Genomic DNA, 18463 nt, shown 5'->3' with positions numbered 1-18463 from the left:
CTTTTTTTTTTTTTTTTTTTTAAGAAAGGGCTTATTGAGTCATATGCTAGCCAAAAAAGGACCGGGGCCTGGGTCGTGAAGTCTACACCAGCAGCAGCAAGGCCAGGTAGAATAGACAAGCATGTCCACCGCCCCTAAAGTTGATGGGCGCTTTTTTATACGTTATACTTTTATACGTTATGTTTTGGGGAAAAAAGGTGTTCCTTTGAAAGAATTTACATTAGTTAAAGATGTGGGAGGCGGGGTGGCGGGAAAAGGTTGAAGCAGGGTTGGTTCTATGCTAGGTGCAGAGTTTGTAAGGAAGAAATATTGACTACAGTTGATTGGTTACAGCCTACAGTCCTGAAAGTGCTGTGGCTGCCTCGTGGTCCCTGTGGTCCCTACAGATGATTCGAAGCTCCACCATTCAGGAATGTGACCTGTCTTTTGTTAGTTGGCCCACAGCTATTAATTTGTAAATTAATCTTTTTCTTTTCACTCTTCAGCCTGATGTAATTTCACACAGGACATCTCAGAACTTTTCTCTTGTCACTGTCTATTGTCTGCATATATACATACATACATATCTACTACTATACAAATAATGAGTATTATTTGTGCATAATACAAATAAAAGGCACATAATATAAATTTTAAAAATTTAAGTAGAATTTAACTAAAAATGCAAGTAGAATTTCTGTATATTTTTCCCATCACGAGAAGGATCATCTGGTGTGCCACCTGGGATCTGTACCTAGGATTGTCCCCCTCCGCACAAATACACTTTGGAAACTGATGAAAGGGAAATAGGAGAGGGATAGGTAGGAGGCTGTGGTAGAAAACTAGGTGGGGATTATAATAATAATGTACTTAAAATAATATATGAAATAAAATCAATATACAAAATAATCTATATATAAATAAAAAAATTATATGAATTTGAGAATGATATGAAGGTACAATTAACCATGCTTGATTATAAAGATATATGAGATTAAAGAAAGGAGGCAAATACAACACCTCAGTCTCTGATTTGAACAACTGGGTACCATTCACTGAGACAAGAAAAACAAGAGATTTGGAACCAGATAAAGTCAATGCAGCATATGTTCAGTGGTGTGCACCTAGATAAGTCCATGTGATGATATCTATTAGTAAGTTATATATCCAAGAATATAGGCTAGAAATAGAGATTTTAGGATTGATGTTGAATAGTATGTTTATGAGAGTTTGCAGATTGACAGCCTGTAGAATGTTTTCCTTGTCTTCTTGCAATATTTAAATAAAACATTAGTTGGTAACTTTTAAAAATTATGTATTTTACCAAAAAAGAATTGTGTTGAATTTCATTGAAAAGTTGGGAGTGATGGCATCACTAGATCAGACTTCTGACAGGGCCGCACTTGGCTAGACCTGGGTGCCAGCTGCCCAATTCAGTTGTGCTCTCCTCCAGTTCATTACAGTTCTTACCTGGACCTCTTTACTCATTTACACTGTGTGCCGGGTCCCCAGGTATTTGACTCTTAGAGTCTCTGAGAGCTGTTGAAGCCATTGGACTAACTGATGTGTAGAGCATGAAGAATGTGCAGGGAGAATGAGAACAGATCCCTAAAGGCTTCTGGTGAATGAAGTGTGCACAGAGATAAATGTAAGGAAATGGGAGGAGTCACCTGGGGGATGTGGTATTAGAGATGCTAAAGGGAGATAGGATTTAAACAACAAGGGAGATGAACCAGATACTATTGCTTAAAGGTCACCTAGATAAAGACTTAAAAGTTTTCATCAGATGTTGTAACAGAAAAGCATTCATAATCTAATGTATTTTCTCTTTTTAAAATTCTGCAAGTCCTCTTTGCAACCAAAGCTTTAATAGGCTCCAGGTGTCACACGGAGTAGGTATGCAGCGTTTGTGGTATGCACTGAGTAGGTATGCAGCGTTTGTGGTGTGCACTGAGTAGGTATGCTGGATTTTGTGCACTGAGTAGGCCGATTAATGTGTTTCTGCCCCTCCACCAAGACTTGGTGAATTATGGCCAACTATCCTAGCAGATAGTCTCCAAGTATCTTTTCTGTTTTGAAATGTCTAAGCTCCCTAATGGTAAGATAACATTGTAACCTTGACCTCCCAAGTCTAACCTGTTCTTGCATCCAGACTTTGGCCACTAGTTTTACTTCACTGTTTAAACAAGTAATTAGTTCACTTTTTAATTTGCTTTCTCTGCCAAATGAGGAAAATACATTTATAAAATTTGTGGAGACCATTAGTGTTCCCTGAATAATTCTGAATACTAAGCCAATCACCCAAACTTCCAAACTTTCACGTTTCTAAAGTATTTAAAAAGCTGTCCTGTGCAGAGCCCTATTTTTAAAAAAGCAGACTTTAAATTTATTCATTTTTTTTAGTTCTCAGCTAATCAGTTTGATTTAATTCATTAAAACAAAAATTATAATATATATATATATATATCCTTATTCTTACAAGTGCTCGGATTGTATTCAGAGAAATATTTTCTTATAAAGCTTTTAATAATGTGCCCCTGGATTCAGAAAGGCCCTGGTTCTTAATCCCAATCGAACATTTGTTTCTTCTCTGGTAGCTGTTTCTCCCTCGGTAGGTAAAGAGAGAGAGTTTCTCTCCTTTTGGAGCAAAGAGCATGTTTGCTTATAGCCTTGTAAGATAAAGGCAGTGTTTCTCTGCAGATCAAATGACAGATATGCTTATTGACCATCATAAAATGCTTGGGCTCCCTGAGCTTTAGGTTATTGTACAGTTACAAAACTCACTGTGCATGCACATGTCACCTGGCTCTCTTTGCATTGTCCTATGAGAATTACAGCTCAGGGAGCAAGTCCAGGAAAATGCTGATACCCCGACCACTGCATTTCCTGTGAGTAGCCAAGTCCGCACGCTCTGTGTCTTCTGCCAGCACCTCTGAAACTGTGATAGGCTAACTTGTGAGCTTGCGGATAGGGTAGAATCTAATCTCTTTCACAGTTCTTTAGAACCACATTCTGTTGGTAGAGAAATTGTGACTTAATAGCAAGGTAAACAAAGCTTTTTAAAATTAACATGTAGGGATTTATTTTTCATTAATAGACTGCTAATTATTCTTTTTTGTATTCTTTTTTATTCTGAATGTTGACTATCAGTAGTAAACAACAGTACTTGTTTTCCCTCTAGCTTTGTGTTTGCTTTGTTATTCTGCAATCTATCAATAGTTCTCTTAATAAAAAGAATGCACAATAATAGTATGTATATAGTTTCTGCTGTGAGGGTTTTAGAAATGTTATTGGAAGTCGTATATTTCTGTTGCCTCAATTTAACTTACGTATCTGGCAGACTTCGCCCATTGCTTGTTAATTGACCTATGTAGAGAGATTTATGAGAAATTTTGTTTTATTACTGACATTTTTGTTTGTTTGTAAGACAGACTGGGCCCTTGATGCTCAGGGAAAGATAATTTTAAAGCCTTACTTAAGCCGTTCTGTGGCGGGACTCTCCAATTTTAGGGTATATAACTTCCTAATTTCGTTTAATCTGACCTCAGCAGAACAAAGGCACCTTCCTGTGATCTGTGAGCTATTGTACCTCATGTGTTATGAACCTGCCAAGCATCACTGAACTTTCAGAGACGATATACTGAACCACAGTTTTACTTTACAGAGAAAAGAGCAATATCCATTGTTTTAAGACTAGAATCTTTCTATTCTATGGTCATTGACTATTAAGTGGAAAAATTAAAAATGAAATTTTGACATTATTTTGGATTTTGGATATGGCTTGTATTTGCAGTTTCTCTTCCTATCCGTTTCCACCAATAAACTTTATTTACAAAGTTGGGAAATAAATAGAATGACATACAAAGTGATTTCATGGCTACAGGAAATTTACTGTTTATTATGTTCAAAGGTTAGGTTGTGAGACCAGAAATTAGAAAGCATCAAATCTATCATGTGAATGAGGTTATTGAGAAAATCAGGAATAATGTTAAAGAAGCTATTCTCCTTGTTTTTGCAGTTTTCCAAAAAATAGTTGATTCTAAGTTTAAGTTTCAGAATGTGAAAATGAGACTACTTGTCCATTATACACAGAAGTAACGCTCATCTGCACTAGCGACAAAATATCATGAACTTTTTTGACTTTTAAGAAATCTGTCACCAATACCCAGCAACTGTGTCTTTGTGCATGAGAGTCAGACATTTTCACTTATGGGGAAGAATAGTTAGATCTTATTATGTATATGCTTTGTAACTGGGTCTGTGGTCCTATCCATGATGAGTTAGTTGTAAGGCGACTATTTGACCAGAGTAGTTTTGATATCTTCTTTTTGTGGGTTGCAGGAAAACAACTGTTTTTCTCTTAGTGATGGAATAATAGGAGCAGTAATACCCTATTAAAAAACTATTTTCATGTTCTTTTCCAAGTAGTCATTACAAAAACCAAGATTGGATTTAAGGAATAACTATATGAAAAATATCAGCAGACTTAGGAATCACATTACTAATATTTTACGTTATTAAAGCATCAAATATCTTATGAGTCAAAACATCAAATATCGTATGAATATCCTGTTATCTTCTGAACAAAGATAGCCCTCAATGGGTAATGACACTGAACATACCTTTGTTGATCAAGGTGAATTTTCTGACAAAATTCAGATGAAATTGAAAATAGGAATGGGTTAATGGAGAACAGGTTTTCATTTTGTTTAAAGTGAAGAAAATGTTTACATCCCTGAGCTAGAATGGATTTTAAACAATTACCACCACCACTACCTCAGCAAACAAAACCAACAACCAAAAACCAAACGTTGATTTCCTTGTTTATATTATTGCAGGAACTTTGTCCGCTCCCACATCTCTTTCTCCTTGTATTCTTTGATTTTTTTTAATGTAAAAAGTTTTAAAGTTTAATATACAGAAAAGTACACAAATCATAAATGTAGGGTGAGGAATTTTCATAACGTGAAGACACCAATGTAAATGCTACCCATACCCCATCTAGGGTAATAATATATTACCACCGGTTCAAACCCTCCCTTCCCCAATTCCTCAGCAAGTCCCATGCAGTCCTGTGTGCCCACAGTTTCCTAACTTCTATCATTGTGGACTCATATGTAGTTAAAATCATATAATTACACTCTTTAAAAAAAAACTGTCTTCTTTCACTCTTAGGTTGATGGAATTAATCCACATTCTTGCATTAATAGTACTTCGTTTATTCTCCTTGCTCCATTGTATGTCTGAAGTAGAGTTTACCTGTTCATTCTATTGATGATGGACACTGAGTTCTTCCTCAGTTGGATTATTATCAGTGGTGTTGCTATGACTTTTTTTGTACATTAAAAAAAACTCATTTGTATCTGTTTCTGTTAGATGTATATCTACGTGTATAATTACTTTCTCCTAGTTAATGCATAATTTTAGCTTTAGTAGCATTTATTTATTTATTCATTTGGGGTGTGTGTGTGTGTGTGTGTGTGTGTGTGTGTGTGTGTGTGTGTGTGTGTGTGTGTGTGTGTGTGTGTGTGTGTGTATGGCAAAAAGCGTCCTTTTTTCTCTTTGCTGGCAGCTAGGGAGTGTCGACGAAAAACATCCAGTCTAAGAGAAAACATATAAGAGTTGATTTGAGCCAAACTGACTCCAATTGCCAGGAAGCAAAATCTCAATGGATTGAGAAAATGCTCCCAGCTTTAGTAGCTTTTAATGACCAAGAAGGAGTTATCCAAAGCGCTTTACCTATTTAGTCACCTATGAGCAGTGCCTAAAGGTTCCTGTTGCTCCGTATCCTCCTTAACACTTTATGACATCATTCATTTTTTTTTCCCCTTCAATAAGCCATGTGGTGGGGTAGAGTGGAATCTTACTGTGTTTTCAATTTACATTTCCTTGATGACCAGTGAAGTTGAGCATATCTTTGTGTGTTTTTTGAACATTTTGATTTTTTGTGTATGTGGAAATTATTTGCCCCATTTTTGGAGCAATCTATTAATATTCAGACATCCTTATATATTATAGATAGGAATCTTTTGTTGATTATGTGTATGTAATTAGCTCCTCCCAATATGTGGCTTTGTTTTTCACTTTATCATACCTTTTTATGAGTACAGATTTTTAATTTATCTTGTCCTTTATCCTTTGAACTTTGTGGGTCCTGTTTAAATTTTGTGTGTGCTCCAAAGTAATGTAGACATTCTCTTAATGTTTCCTCTAAAAAAAAAACTTGATTGTTTTATCTTTCATATTTAAGTCCAAGATTCATCTAAATTGATTTTTCTGTGGTATTAGATAAGGGTAAAGATTCAATTTATTCCTATTTATTTGAAAATTCTAGATGCTATTTTAAAAGTCAGGTATTTTTAAGCCTTACTTTCCAATGTATTGCTTATACGTAGAAATATAACTGATACTTGTATATTGGTCTTGTATTCAGCAACCATGTTGAAGTCATGTACTCTCATAGTTTAATCTGCAAATTCTTTTGTATTTCCTACATATAAAACCATGTCATAGGCAAATACTATTCTTATTTTTAATCTTTCTGTGATTCCATAATATAGTTTAAAATGGCTTTAGTGTATCCTTTATTCCTTTAAATCATCAGAGCATATTAGAAATATCGAAAAAAAATCACTTAATTTTATCATTATCCAGTTATCATCAGTTAAAATTTGTGTTGATCTCTCCAGACATTCTGGATAGTTTGTAGAATTGGATCATAAAGGACATACAGTTTTTAAAATGCTATTCCCATTTAATAATATGCCAGAACTCTTTCCCTTGACAATATTTTTTCTGCATAATTGTTAATTACTGTAAATTATTCTAATTTATGGATATAGTATGTTCTGTTATTACTATTGAACATATTTGTTTTTATTATTTTGCTATTATGAACAACACTGTGGAAAGATTAATGGATGAATCTTTGCACTGCTTGTGCGCTCTCTCTTTCACTCTCTCTCTACACATACACACACACACACACACACACACACACGGTGCCAAAAAATGTATATACATTTTAAGAAAGGAAAAAACTATTAAAATTCTAATACTCACTATATACCAATAACAAAAGATGACTACAAGTCATGTTTGACTTCTGCAATTACAAGCGGTGCTCAAAGTGGCTACCATCAGCGTCCAGACACTTCTGATTACAGTGAACTGCTTAAGCAATGTTGACCGAAGTGGCCACTTGTATACATTTTTTTGGCACCCCATATATACATACACATAATCTCCTTAGGGGAAATCCCTAGAAGTAGGCTTTCTGGGTTAAAAAGTATAGGTTTTTGAAGCTTGCTGCCAAATTGCCTTCTAGTATTGCTGTGTAAATTCTCACTCACACCAGAAGCATACTAGTGTTCCTGTTTCCAAACACCCTGGCCTTTGTTGAGACTCACACCTTTAGTATATGGATTTTTTTTTTTTCGTATAAATTAAAAGTAAAACCTACAGTCTTTTGTGAACTTGTGGTTCCATAAAAATATTTTGCCTTTCTTCCAATATCAATCTCCTAACTTTTTTGTCTTCTATTCCTTATACTTTTGCCTTAAAACTACAGGATTTTCGTCATTAAAATCTGTAACATCCCCCACTTTTCCAGAGGAGGAGACAAGCCTGGAGGCTTGAGTGGTTTGTTAGTTGCTGTCCTGCTGACACCTTTGCAGATTTGTTTCCCTGTATCAGTTTGATCTTATTTTCTCTGTAAGGACACCCTATTTTTAAGATTTTAAAAGATAATTACTTTGTTTATTGGTAGACAGACCAGGGCCCATTATCTAATAACAGAATTAGAATATGGCCTTTTATTTACCAAGTCCCTGACTCTTCTGATGTAGGAACCTACTATCACTTTTTATTAAGTCATCAAAAGATTTCTGTGTAGTAGGCGAATGGTAGCACAGTCAAACTTCTAGACTTCTTCTCTGTGAAACACTCCCATCAAACACGCCCTTGACTCCTCTAGACAGTTTAACTTAAAAACACAAATTTTAGTTGCATGCTTTGTCTTGGGCAAAGAGGAATAAGATACAGTTTCTGTTGCGGATCTCTGTTGCGGATCCCTGTACCATGGGATTCCCATGCAGCTGTTTCTGTGACAACTGTAGCACATGGCACAACATAATTTATTTACAAGCCTTTCCACTTATTAGATGGTGACTTTATTTAATTTCTGTTATGAACCTAACACAATGCCTGGCACATATCAAGTCATGGGCAAATCACTTCACCCGTTTTAAGCCTCAGTTTCCCCTTCTGTATGCTGAAGATGAGTATATTCTGTGCCTCATCGTGTTACTGTGACAGATTCAGGTTGTATATATAAAGTACTTAACTTCGTGATTCGCAGATCGTAAGCCACCGTAAATATTCCTATTGGAAGTCTAAAGATCCTGAAATCATGTTATTATTACAAGTACCTGGCATTGGTTTTGTATTCCATTTTTTGTGGATTGACAGCTACTTGTGCTTTTCAGTGGATTTTAAAGTTAACTTGTAATTAAAGTGATTTGTAATTGTAATTGGCTAAAGGACAGATTAAAATATTTCTGGATTGGTGAGAGCTTGAAGTTTAGGTGTCCTTTTTATGTTCTGTTCCTTTTCTTTCTCTTTCCTTTTCCCAGGTCTCTGCCAGAACACCGATGTTTCTACATATTTGTCAGACAATTTGCCATTAAGTTTTCCTCTCACTTTCTTTATCTCTAGGGGAAGAGGTAGTAGAAACCATCGCTCTGTTTTGCTGCTACACTTTAATTTAAAGATGTGAAAATCGCCCCCATCCTCCCACCCCCACATACACACACTTCAGGAAAGAAGGTGGTAGCAAGCAACTTGAAATCCTCTTCCGAAAGTTTAGATCCTTAGTTTAACAATTCTAAAACTATCTTTTTAAAGATATCATTGTACTCTATTTCTGTTTTTCACTCGTAACCCCCGCCTCCTTCACCTCACAAACACACACACACATCTTCTCTCCATGGTGGGTGTTCGGCTCATCTGATCAAAGGAAGGGTAAAAACTTTTGTATATAGTAAGTTAACCAAATATTGCCTTTTCTTCTTAATTCCTGTTACTACTCTTAAGTAAGTTTCCAGCGAATGCTTGTTTGAACCTTACGTTTATCACAAATGAACTATGAGAAAGTCTCATTTATGCATGTATTGTGGAAATATAGCTTGCTCCTTTGTTAATTGTTGTTCCAAAGTGTTATTAAACAACAATATTTTTTTATTAATTTGCTCTGAAATCATTGGATATTCAAAAGAATTATCTGTATGTACCTTAAATATTGGGATGTGGATAGTTTTTTTTAATAGTAATAGATATTAGAGGTGTCTATTTGATCAATTTATTTACTTATGCTTTTACATGCCAGACAAATATTTTAAACATTTCCATACAAAACATAAAACATACCATTATTTAATCAGTTCTTCAATTTTTATTTTATTTTTTACTTTGAATATTATGGTTTGCATCCCTTATGTGTGTTGAATATTTGGAACTTTAATTTGGAAAAGGAAAACACGCTTCTTAAGCACTCTTTCCACAGGAACTGTCATGAAGTTGGATATAATGTATATTTACACTGCACCATAAATCAATAGCCTTCTAATATTATCAAAAGTTCTTGTTCTTTTAAAACAGCAGCATTTTGGTAACCTTAATCAGAGCCTGACATGAATTTCTTCTAAATGGTGTCTGATGTGGTGTCTCTCTTCGGGTCCCTGTGGTTTCCTGTTTTTTTCATACATAGCGAAAAGCCTTTTGATGTATTCAGCCTCACATTTTTTTTTTCTTTTAATGGTATATCAAACCTAAACTTTCTTATAACTACAGCCTAGTATTGTAAGCCTAGCTCACTATTTATTTATTCATCTTGCTACAGACTGCTTCTCTGGAATGCCTTCAGCACTTCTTTAAATATTCTGCCTCTATATTCTTTAGCATTACCAATCTTATTTCTACCCTGAAAGTGTGTGTTCTTCAAGGACAGAGATAATATTTTGTATTTCCATAGTTACATTTCTCCGTAGTGCCTTGCCTTAGCAATTAATAGATACAATAAATCATTGACTCTCACAGTGTTGTCCCCAGACCAGGAGCATCGACATCTCTGGGGAACTTGTTAGAACTCTAAGTTCTCAGGCCCCACCCCAGTCATAGGGAATCAGAATAGCTTGACTGGAGGATCAGCAGTTTCTCTGCTAACCATCCCTGCAGTGATTCTGATGCATGCTCAAACGTGACAACCAAAGCAGCAGGTCATTATTGAACGGATGTGCGAGTTGTACATTTATGGTGATGCTTCATTGGGAGGGTTGGTATAGGGTGGGCCAATTTATTCTGCCTGAGTTTTACTTCTCAGGAGATACTGGTAAAGAAAAACCTAAGATTTAAACATATGCAATCTTCTAAGAGGGTGTGTGTAGCTCTTATGCTGTCTTATTGTGAAAACCGCAGCTTAAACATTTTAAATATGAATTTTAAACTTTCTTCTTCCACCCCTTTAGGAGTAGACATTTAACATTCCAAAAGGAGGAAAATTAAGGAATGAATAATCAGTAATTCTTATTTTCATGGTTGGGAGGAGGTGGGTGAATGTTGGAAACTGGTCAGGTAGGGGATAGGTCACGAGACTTTTCCCTGAATACCAATCTATGCTATACTAAATTTTTGAACCACGTAAATGCATTATCTTATAAGAATTTTGATGCATGATATTTAATATAAATTAATGAATAAGTGTTTAATAAATAAAATCCCTTGTGGTAGACAGTGTGTGTGGTTGGTTAAAAGTATAGAAATTTCCCTTTGCATTCATATGAAAGGTTAGATAACATATGCCGTTCATCTCTGCAGAAAAGGTGGTGGCCTAAATGCCTTGATGACTTTCCACTTGACCTTTCTCAAAATGGTGGATTGAATGGTGCAATGAACAAAGAATTCTTACTATTATATGAGCCCATTGTCTTGTAATTATTTTAAGAAAATAGAGGGGAAGAATTTAACTTGATTTAAAGTCAGATGATGTTGTACACACAAAGAAGCGGACATACAGGACTTTGATCTAATGCATTCCTGCATGTATTTTTAGAAATATCTTGATAGCCAAGGGCTGTTTGAGAGAAAAATTAATTTAGATTTTTGTCACATTCTTGGCAAATGGAAAATAATCCAGTTAGCAAAACCCATTACATGTGTTCTGAATTAGGAACAATATTCTCAACTATTTGTCTTTTAGTACAAACACAATTATATTAATATTATGACTTGAATTGTGCTCTTTCGATGGAAGGTATGTCTTAAGTGACACTTAATTCAATTACTCTTTTTTTTTTCTTGCACAGAACTATTGTACCATGGAAAGTATTCAGACAGTGCCTTCATGAGGTCCATCAAATCAGCTCTGGCCTGGAAGCAATGGCTCTAAAATCAACAATTGATTTAACTTGTAATGATTATATTTCGGTTTTTGAATTTGATATTTTTACCAGGCTATTTCAGGTAAGTTCCCATTTGCTGAATCCTTCCCTCAGTCCTGCTTTCCCTCCCTTCTGTGTGTGTGTGCAGTGCGCATGTGTATTTGCATGTATGCCTTTCACACACATTCGTACATATCCACACGACACACAAACATATGGAAATAGTCTCATTTTGGGTAGACTGTCATTTTAAAGCAAATCATTAGTGTTAAGTTTTTGGTCATTGCCATAAGCTTAGCGTTTATTTGGGCTATCAGGTGCTGTGAGCCTAATGGTTGCTTGTTAGCTTTGAGAAGAGTCATTCATGCAAAGGAGCTTTGTTTTAAATTCCTCATTTCGTTTCTCACTTTACTTTGTTCGTCTTTTTGGTCCAGTAACTGATACAATCACAGCTGGGCATTTGCTGAAGTTTTATCCCAACTTCTGTCCTTCGCCTCCCACATTCATTAGGTGAGAAGGGAAATAGTGAACTTGGAAATAGGTAGCAATTTTATCCTGTTCTGTATAGGAGATACCACTTGCTTTGCTCATTCAATATGTTATAAAGATCTTTCCATGTCAGGAAATATTTTTCATTAATATTTTTAATTTTTAGATGTTACATAGTCTATCAAAATAGATTGTCATTAATTTAACAAATCTCTCTTTTGGAAAATAAATTTTTTTTTCTCTGTGTTCTTCCTAATATGTATGACTTTGAGATTAATCTTTTTAGTGTGGATATTAAATGCTAGCATGTCTCAAAGAGTTATTTATATAGTAAAGGTATGAGGGTAACTTAGTGTTGGTTAAAGGCTTACCCAAACTGCTACTTAATATTTGCATATATTTTCTTAGAAACTGTTTCACTTTAAAAGAGCCCACATAATCTTAATACTCTAAATTATGTATATCTTATTTATGCTTAATAGGGTGGGAGAGGAAAAGACTCTTTTTAAGTAGAGCTACTGTGAAAAATTTTAGATAACAAAATCAAAATCTTATTTGTGGACCAAAGAATACCTAATCTCTTTTAAAACATGTAATTACAGAAGTAGCTAAAGAACTCTCCTTAGCCCCTATATATTTATGAGATTCCTCACTTCTTTTAGTTTCATTATTTAAATACTTTGACCATCCATGTACATTAAAATAAGATAAAATTGGTTTTGTGAGTACAAAAAGGTATATTAACTTTTACTGATCTTTTCTTTTTACACAACTTTAAAAATTGAGTAATAGCTTTCTTAAGTTATATATTCTATATGAAAATGTAAGTTAGCTGCATGAACAAATATTCCTCTGCAGCTAATGCTGGAAGTTACCTGGTAGTGAATTCTTCCAGCTCTAATTTGTTGGAAATGGAGTATTTAACCGAGTGAGATCTGAAAAGGGGCAAGGTACATGCTCAGTATCGGGGTCTGACATGAGGTACCAGGATTTGAAGGAGTCACTGGAGGCTAAGAGATGAAGTTGCGAATGCTAAGGAAATGCAAGAAGTAAGAAAGCTGGATACTAGTTATCCTTTCTTCCTCTCTTCCCTCATCCTGTTATTCTGCCAAAGCTTGAACAAATGCCAGGGAGTCATTGGAAAGAACTTGCAATGGCTACCGTTCTTATCCCGCCTCTTTTTTCTGCTTTTAATTTTCTCTTTTTCCTCTCTATGTAGTTCAGAGATGCTGGGATTGGCAGCGACTGAAGTCCTGGGATGGAAATGCAGGGTGCTTATCTCTTCCCTCGCCCTGGGGCTGATGCTCCCCTTCTCCCACGATTTCCCCTTAAACTAGAGAAGACCGGGTTGTTGAGAAACGGAGCAATAAATTTGAGCGGTGGCAGGATAAGGAATGAGTGATTTGGGGAGAAAACTGTGGAATGTATGGCCTCAATGGAATAGGGAGAAAAAGAAGAGGCTGGTAGACCCCCATTGTAGTAAGGAATAAGAGAGAGTATCTGGGCAGGCCAGCCAGCCCCCCTATTCCAGCATAAGTTGTGAGTTACAAAATGGCTATTCTTGAAAATAATAGAATTTGGGGAGAATGGAGGGACTAGACTCAATCCACTTCATTAATTTCTCACTTAATTGGTTATTTAAAAATTTCCAAATACTTTTGTGTTGATGTGTGTGAAAAGATTTCCTTTAATCTCTAAAAACAAATTGCAAAAATAATTCTTAATCTCTAGAGCACTTTGTTTTGCCTTCTTTAAGCCATTAGCTGGTGTTTCTGACTGTGGGTTGTATTCACAAAGAAAAACAGTACCCAGACTCTTTCTATTACATAAATATTTTTGCAGTTAGGAGCTGGCCCTTTGGATTATGTACTAAGAAATGGTTGCTAAATACTGCAGCTGTTGGCTCAAAACTCTAGTTTCATTTTTTTTACTTGTATTTTGATCTGTGCATTGACTCTCTGTAAAGTTCAGCATTTTTAAAAACAACTCTTCCATTAATGTGTGTGGACTTCAATGCAAGTGACCCAAATATTTTATAGACTTTCCTTCCTTGCCCTTTGTAGATAGGGAAGCAGAACAAAACAAAACAAAACTCAGTGCCTATAATAGCAGTTTTTTTGTTGGTTTTTTTTAAACATGTGGTGCTATCCTTCCAAGTATTATTTATGCAATTTTTAGTCATGCCTTAAGAAGAAAATTAAAAATGTGTTGTGTTGAAATACACAGACAGAACCTCTGCAGAGCTTCTTTTTGCCCAAGTAGATATTTCATTGTGATCGAGAAATGCCCTAAAGGTTTTTCTTATATCCTAAAAGATTAAAAAAAACTCTTCATTACTAAAGCATTCTTTCCCTTGTTATCCTCTTCTCAAGGGATATAACCTTTGAAGAATTCTGCCTTGTAAATTTGAAATGCTTAATAGTGAACAATTCTCAAAACAAACAAAAGCAGAAGCTCTGTACCCATAATCATTTGTAGGATGACTATTTCAGCAACTTTCAGTTGGCAATATACACTACCTTTTTTGTTTTCTTTCTTTCTTTTATGTAGAAAATTTGAGTTAATAATCTGGAACATCAGCTAGAGTGTTGCCAATTCCTTGGGAAAAATGTAGCTGTAGCCTTAAAAATATGGCAGAGGTGATTCATTCACACCCTCAAGCAAAGTTGTCCATCGCTGACTGCCTTTTTTCTCTCGCCATGGTAACTCACTGGAGGGACAGCCAGTCCCATTAACGAGAGAATGGTACAAACCATGTGGTGTGTGTGTGTGTGTGTGTGTGTGTGTGTGTGAGTGAAAGATTTTCACACAACTCAGTCCTAAACCGTAAACCTTTTCTGATTTTATAATTGTGCAAGGATAAACCAAATGAGAATATAATGGATGTTACCATGGAAAGAACACTAGGCTTGGGAGTCAAGGTCTTTTAGACAAGTCACTAATCACAGTGAGCTGTTCTGCAACAATGGTCACCACGTTTCTGACACTGCATCAGTGCTGGCATCCCTTTGGTGAGCAAGGCAGGCATGTTCCTTGCTCTTGTGTAGCTTATGGTTAATGGATAAACTTGACCAAATCACTTCCCTTCCGTGATATGCTATCTTTTTCTTTAAAATGAGATACGTGAAGGTAGAGTGGTGAACAGAAGAGGCGCACACAGCGATAAGAAATGTGATGAGAGGGAACTTCTAATTGGGGGGGTCTGAGCAGACCTCGTTGAGGAAGTGACATGTGGAGAGAGGAATCACGTAGGTATTTGGAGAAAGAATTCTGGTAGAGGAATCAGCACAGGCTCTGACAGGTGAGAGTGCAATTGTGTTCAGTTCAACAGAAAAGAGGCCAGGGCACGTGGAGAAGAGGCAGAGAGTGGGCAAGTCCCAGCAGATGGGGACAGAAAGGGCACTGGATCAACCCTGTGAGGTCTTTCTAGGCCATGTATAAGGACTTCCGCTTTTACCCAAAGTTAGAGGGTTTTTTAACAGAAGAGTGATGTGGTTTTTGTTCCAAAATGATCACAAGTGCTCTATCGGGAATAGAATTTTTAGATAAGAGACATTACGTGGTTTTCCTTTTTACTCTTTATATTCTATTCCTAACAAATCTGTTTTCTGACTAATTGTATTTCTCCAAAAAGAGACTATGTTTTTGCATGTTCGCTGTTAGACAGTAAAAGGTGACCTAAGCCACATAAGCTCATATTCATGTGAGTTAAAGATATCCAGGAGAATTTCAGCAAGTATAGTCAATGATAGGTTGGAATGTAACTGATAGTTGACAATATCTTCTAATTTATTATATTTTTAGCCTTGGGGCTCTATTTTGCGGAATTGGAATTTCTTAGCTGTAACACATCCAGGTTACATGGCTTTTCTTACATACGATGAAGTTAAAGCACGGCTGCAGAAATACAGCACCAAGCCTGGAAGGTAAGACTTTGTAGAGGTGATATTATGTGATATATGTAAAGGTGAAAAGTCATTTATGGTTCATTCCTGAGGAAATCAGGGACACACGAGGGAAACGCTAATAGGCCAAAGCTAATAGGCCAAAATGGTGCTTCTTAAGTGAATTCTTTAAAATGATACATTGTGCTCATTCTGAAACTTAGTATTTATAAAGTGAAAGAAGGTAAGGTACTATAAAGTTTGATGAACTTCGAGATTCATTAAGCTCAGTTCTGATTTTCAAATTGGAGTATTAGCCTGTTGACTGTTTTCATGACACTCGTGTTTATATATAAAATTGTGTGTGTATATTTGAGTATCAGTTCCATGTTCATTATTTTATTTCAAGACATTCAATTTGGCTCTGTGATCAACACATAAGTACATATGCATACATATAAACACATGCATATAAGTATACATACACAGTAAACACATAGAAGCACATAAACATATAGAAGCCCATTATAGTAATCCAAACCAATTTCACACGCATGAGAACTTCTTCCACAATATTTCCTGCTTCTTTACAGCCTCAGGATTTGTTTTATTTTACAGATGATCAACTGAGTGAGACTAGCTGTTTGGTCAGCCCCTCTGGCTTTGCCTAAGAAATCGCACCTTATTATTTGGCAAATCTGGGATCAGAAAAGGTCTTTCCCTGGTTCATGTGTTTCCCCGATATCCCACATAGAAATGCAGTAGGCACATTCTAGCCATTTGTGCTGTGGCAAGTGGCATGCTGGGTATAGCAGTAAGGACAGCGGAGACCTGTCATTCCAGCGTCCATGAGTGTTCTGATTTTCATATAGGGGTCATTTTTTTTTAGGAAGAAATCTTTTCTTAAGTCTACATTTTTTTCCTAATATTATTTTTATTTGATTTGTAGCACAAATGTTGTTTGTCCTATAACAAAGTCTTTTCAAGTACAAGCCAATATTGTTGATTCCTTTCTTGGCCATAATGAAAATTTCCACCTTTTTTTATTTAACAATTTATATGGCTATGAAAAGAAGGTCATGGGTGCAGAAAACAGTTTAGCTCACATTGAAGTCTTCTGTTAAGATTAGGAGAGTTGGTTCTCATTGTGACCATGACAGCAAGTCAGATATTTTGCACGTTGACAGTGGCTGAGATTGGTTTTTTCATTTCATTCAAGTGCTCAAACCAGGTTTTTCTATAATTTTTACTGTCCAAATTGGCATCAAAGTATCTTTTTGTTCCTGGAGTATGATTTGAAAGATGCTATATATATAATGGAATTATGCGGTCTTACAAATTTAGCACAGAAGTTATTTGGGAAATTATCTTGTTCAGTTCTATAAATATAATATGGAAACTGAGTTTCTTTTATGTTCTCTTGTTCAAGATCCAGAAATTAGTTAATGACAGTGTTGCAAGCAAATGACAGGTCTCATCACTATGGAATGGTTGTCTTAATAAACAGATAGTGCCCTCTGAAAACATGTCTTTTCTTCCTAACTTGCCCTGTAACAGTTTATTCTACTAAGTTTTAGGTAGGTAAAGATGAAATGTTTATAATCTATGGTAAATTATAATGTGTAAAGTGTGACGGAGTATTGAAAATGTGTTTAGGAAAACTCTCTTAGTGAACAAATCAAATGATTTTGATAAATACTTGCTTTACAGAATATCTGTTTAACTGGTCCTCTCTTTGGAATGTGTTTCATCTCTTTGGTTTCATGGTAAAGAAAATTGTTGTACCTTTTCCAAGGTTGTGTTTTATTTGGGATCCAACTGGCAGCCATAAGTCTGCGTGGAATTTTTTTTATCTAAGGATGCCAATAATTGATGGGTTGATATTCTGTTTTCAGGGTCTCTAGGGGAATGTTTTTAAACTTTCTTGAGAAGTTCTTTCCAAAGGTTTTGTAACCAGTATGAGGTTCTTAATATTTAAAAATCACATTTTTTCCTTTCTTTAAAAACCCAGTGTTCTCCAAAGGCAAAATCACATTACAATACTAAATATACAAGTTAATTAAATCCAACGACTGTGTAACCATTATACATGCTAAACTGTCTTGTCAGGTTACTTTTACAGTACTTGGTTCATCAATAACTAAGCTATATTAAGAGATACTTACTTTTGTCACATACATATAGCAGCCAGGTTACTCAGATATAGCCAACAGATTAAGTTGACCTCCTTTTGAGCTGCATAAAGGGTTATAAAATCTGGATATGGATACCATGGTGGCAAGACTGAGTGCAATCCACTTAAAGAGAAATGACCTAAAATGAAATAATTAAATAAGTAGCTAAATTAATGATAATGATGAATTTAAAGCCAAGTCAGTGTCTCCTGTCATTAGGGATTAATTTTAAGGTGATTGTCATTAATTTGATTTATATTTTTGAACTATTATGACTTCCTATTAAAAGACATTGAGCTTGACAGGGTTAGACAGCAGCCATGAACTTATTTAGTTTGCCTTGTCATTAATATAGGTCACCTCTTTTGAGCTCTTATTAAAAGATGGATGGCTGGGGGCCGGCCGAGTGTCGCATTGGTTAAGAGCTGGCTTGGGATGCCAGAGGGCCCCGGTTCGGATCCCACATATGAGGGCCAGTGACACTGCCCTCCACAGCTAAGAT

At 35.7% G+C, this 18463-nt stretch overlaps 1 protein-coding gene across 7 annotated transcripts in view; it reads left to right on the top strand.

The window, feature by feature from the left end:
* The window catches only part of CBLB (Cbl proto-oncogene B), a 225392-nt gene that overhangs the window by 95126 nt on the left and 111803 nt on the right, over positions 1-18463 (top strand). For all 7 annotated transcript variants that reach the window (XM_019665713.1, XM_019665709.1, XM_019665707.1 and 4 more), the window contains exons 5-6: positions 11340-11496; positions 15708-15829. In XM_019665713.1, coding sequence (XP_019521258.1) covers positions 11340-11496; positions 15708-15829 — 279 coding nt within the window. The remainder of the gene's footprint in view (positions 1-11339; positions 11497-15707; positions 15830-18463) is intronic.

The sequence above is a fragment of the Hipposideros armiger genome, unplaced genomic scaffold, assembly GCF_001890085.2.
Source record: "Hipposideros armiger isolate ML-2016 unplaced genomic scaffold, ASM189008v1 scaffold_448, whole genome shotgun sequence".
NCBI classification, from domain to species: domain Eukaryota; kingdom Metazoa; phylum Chordata; class Mammalia; order Chiroptera; family Hipposideridae; genus Hipposideros; species Hipposideros armiger.
The sequence above is the reverse complement of the archived record's forward strand: the minus strand, read 5'-3'. Positions and strand labels throughout refer to the sequence as shown.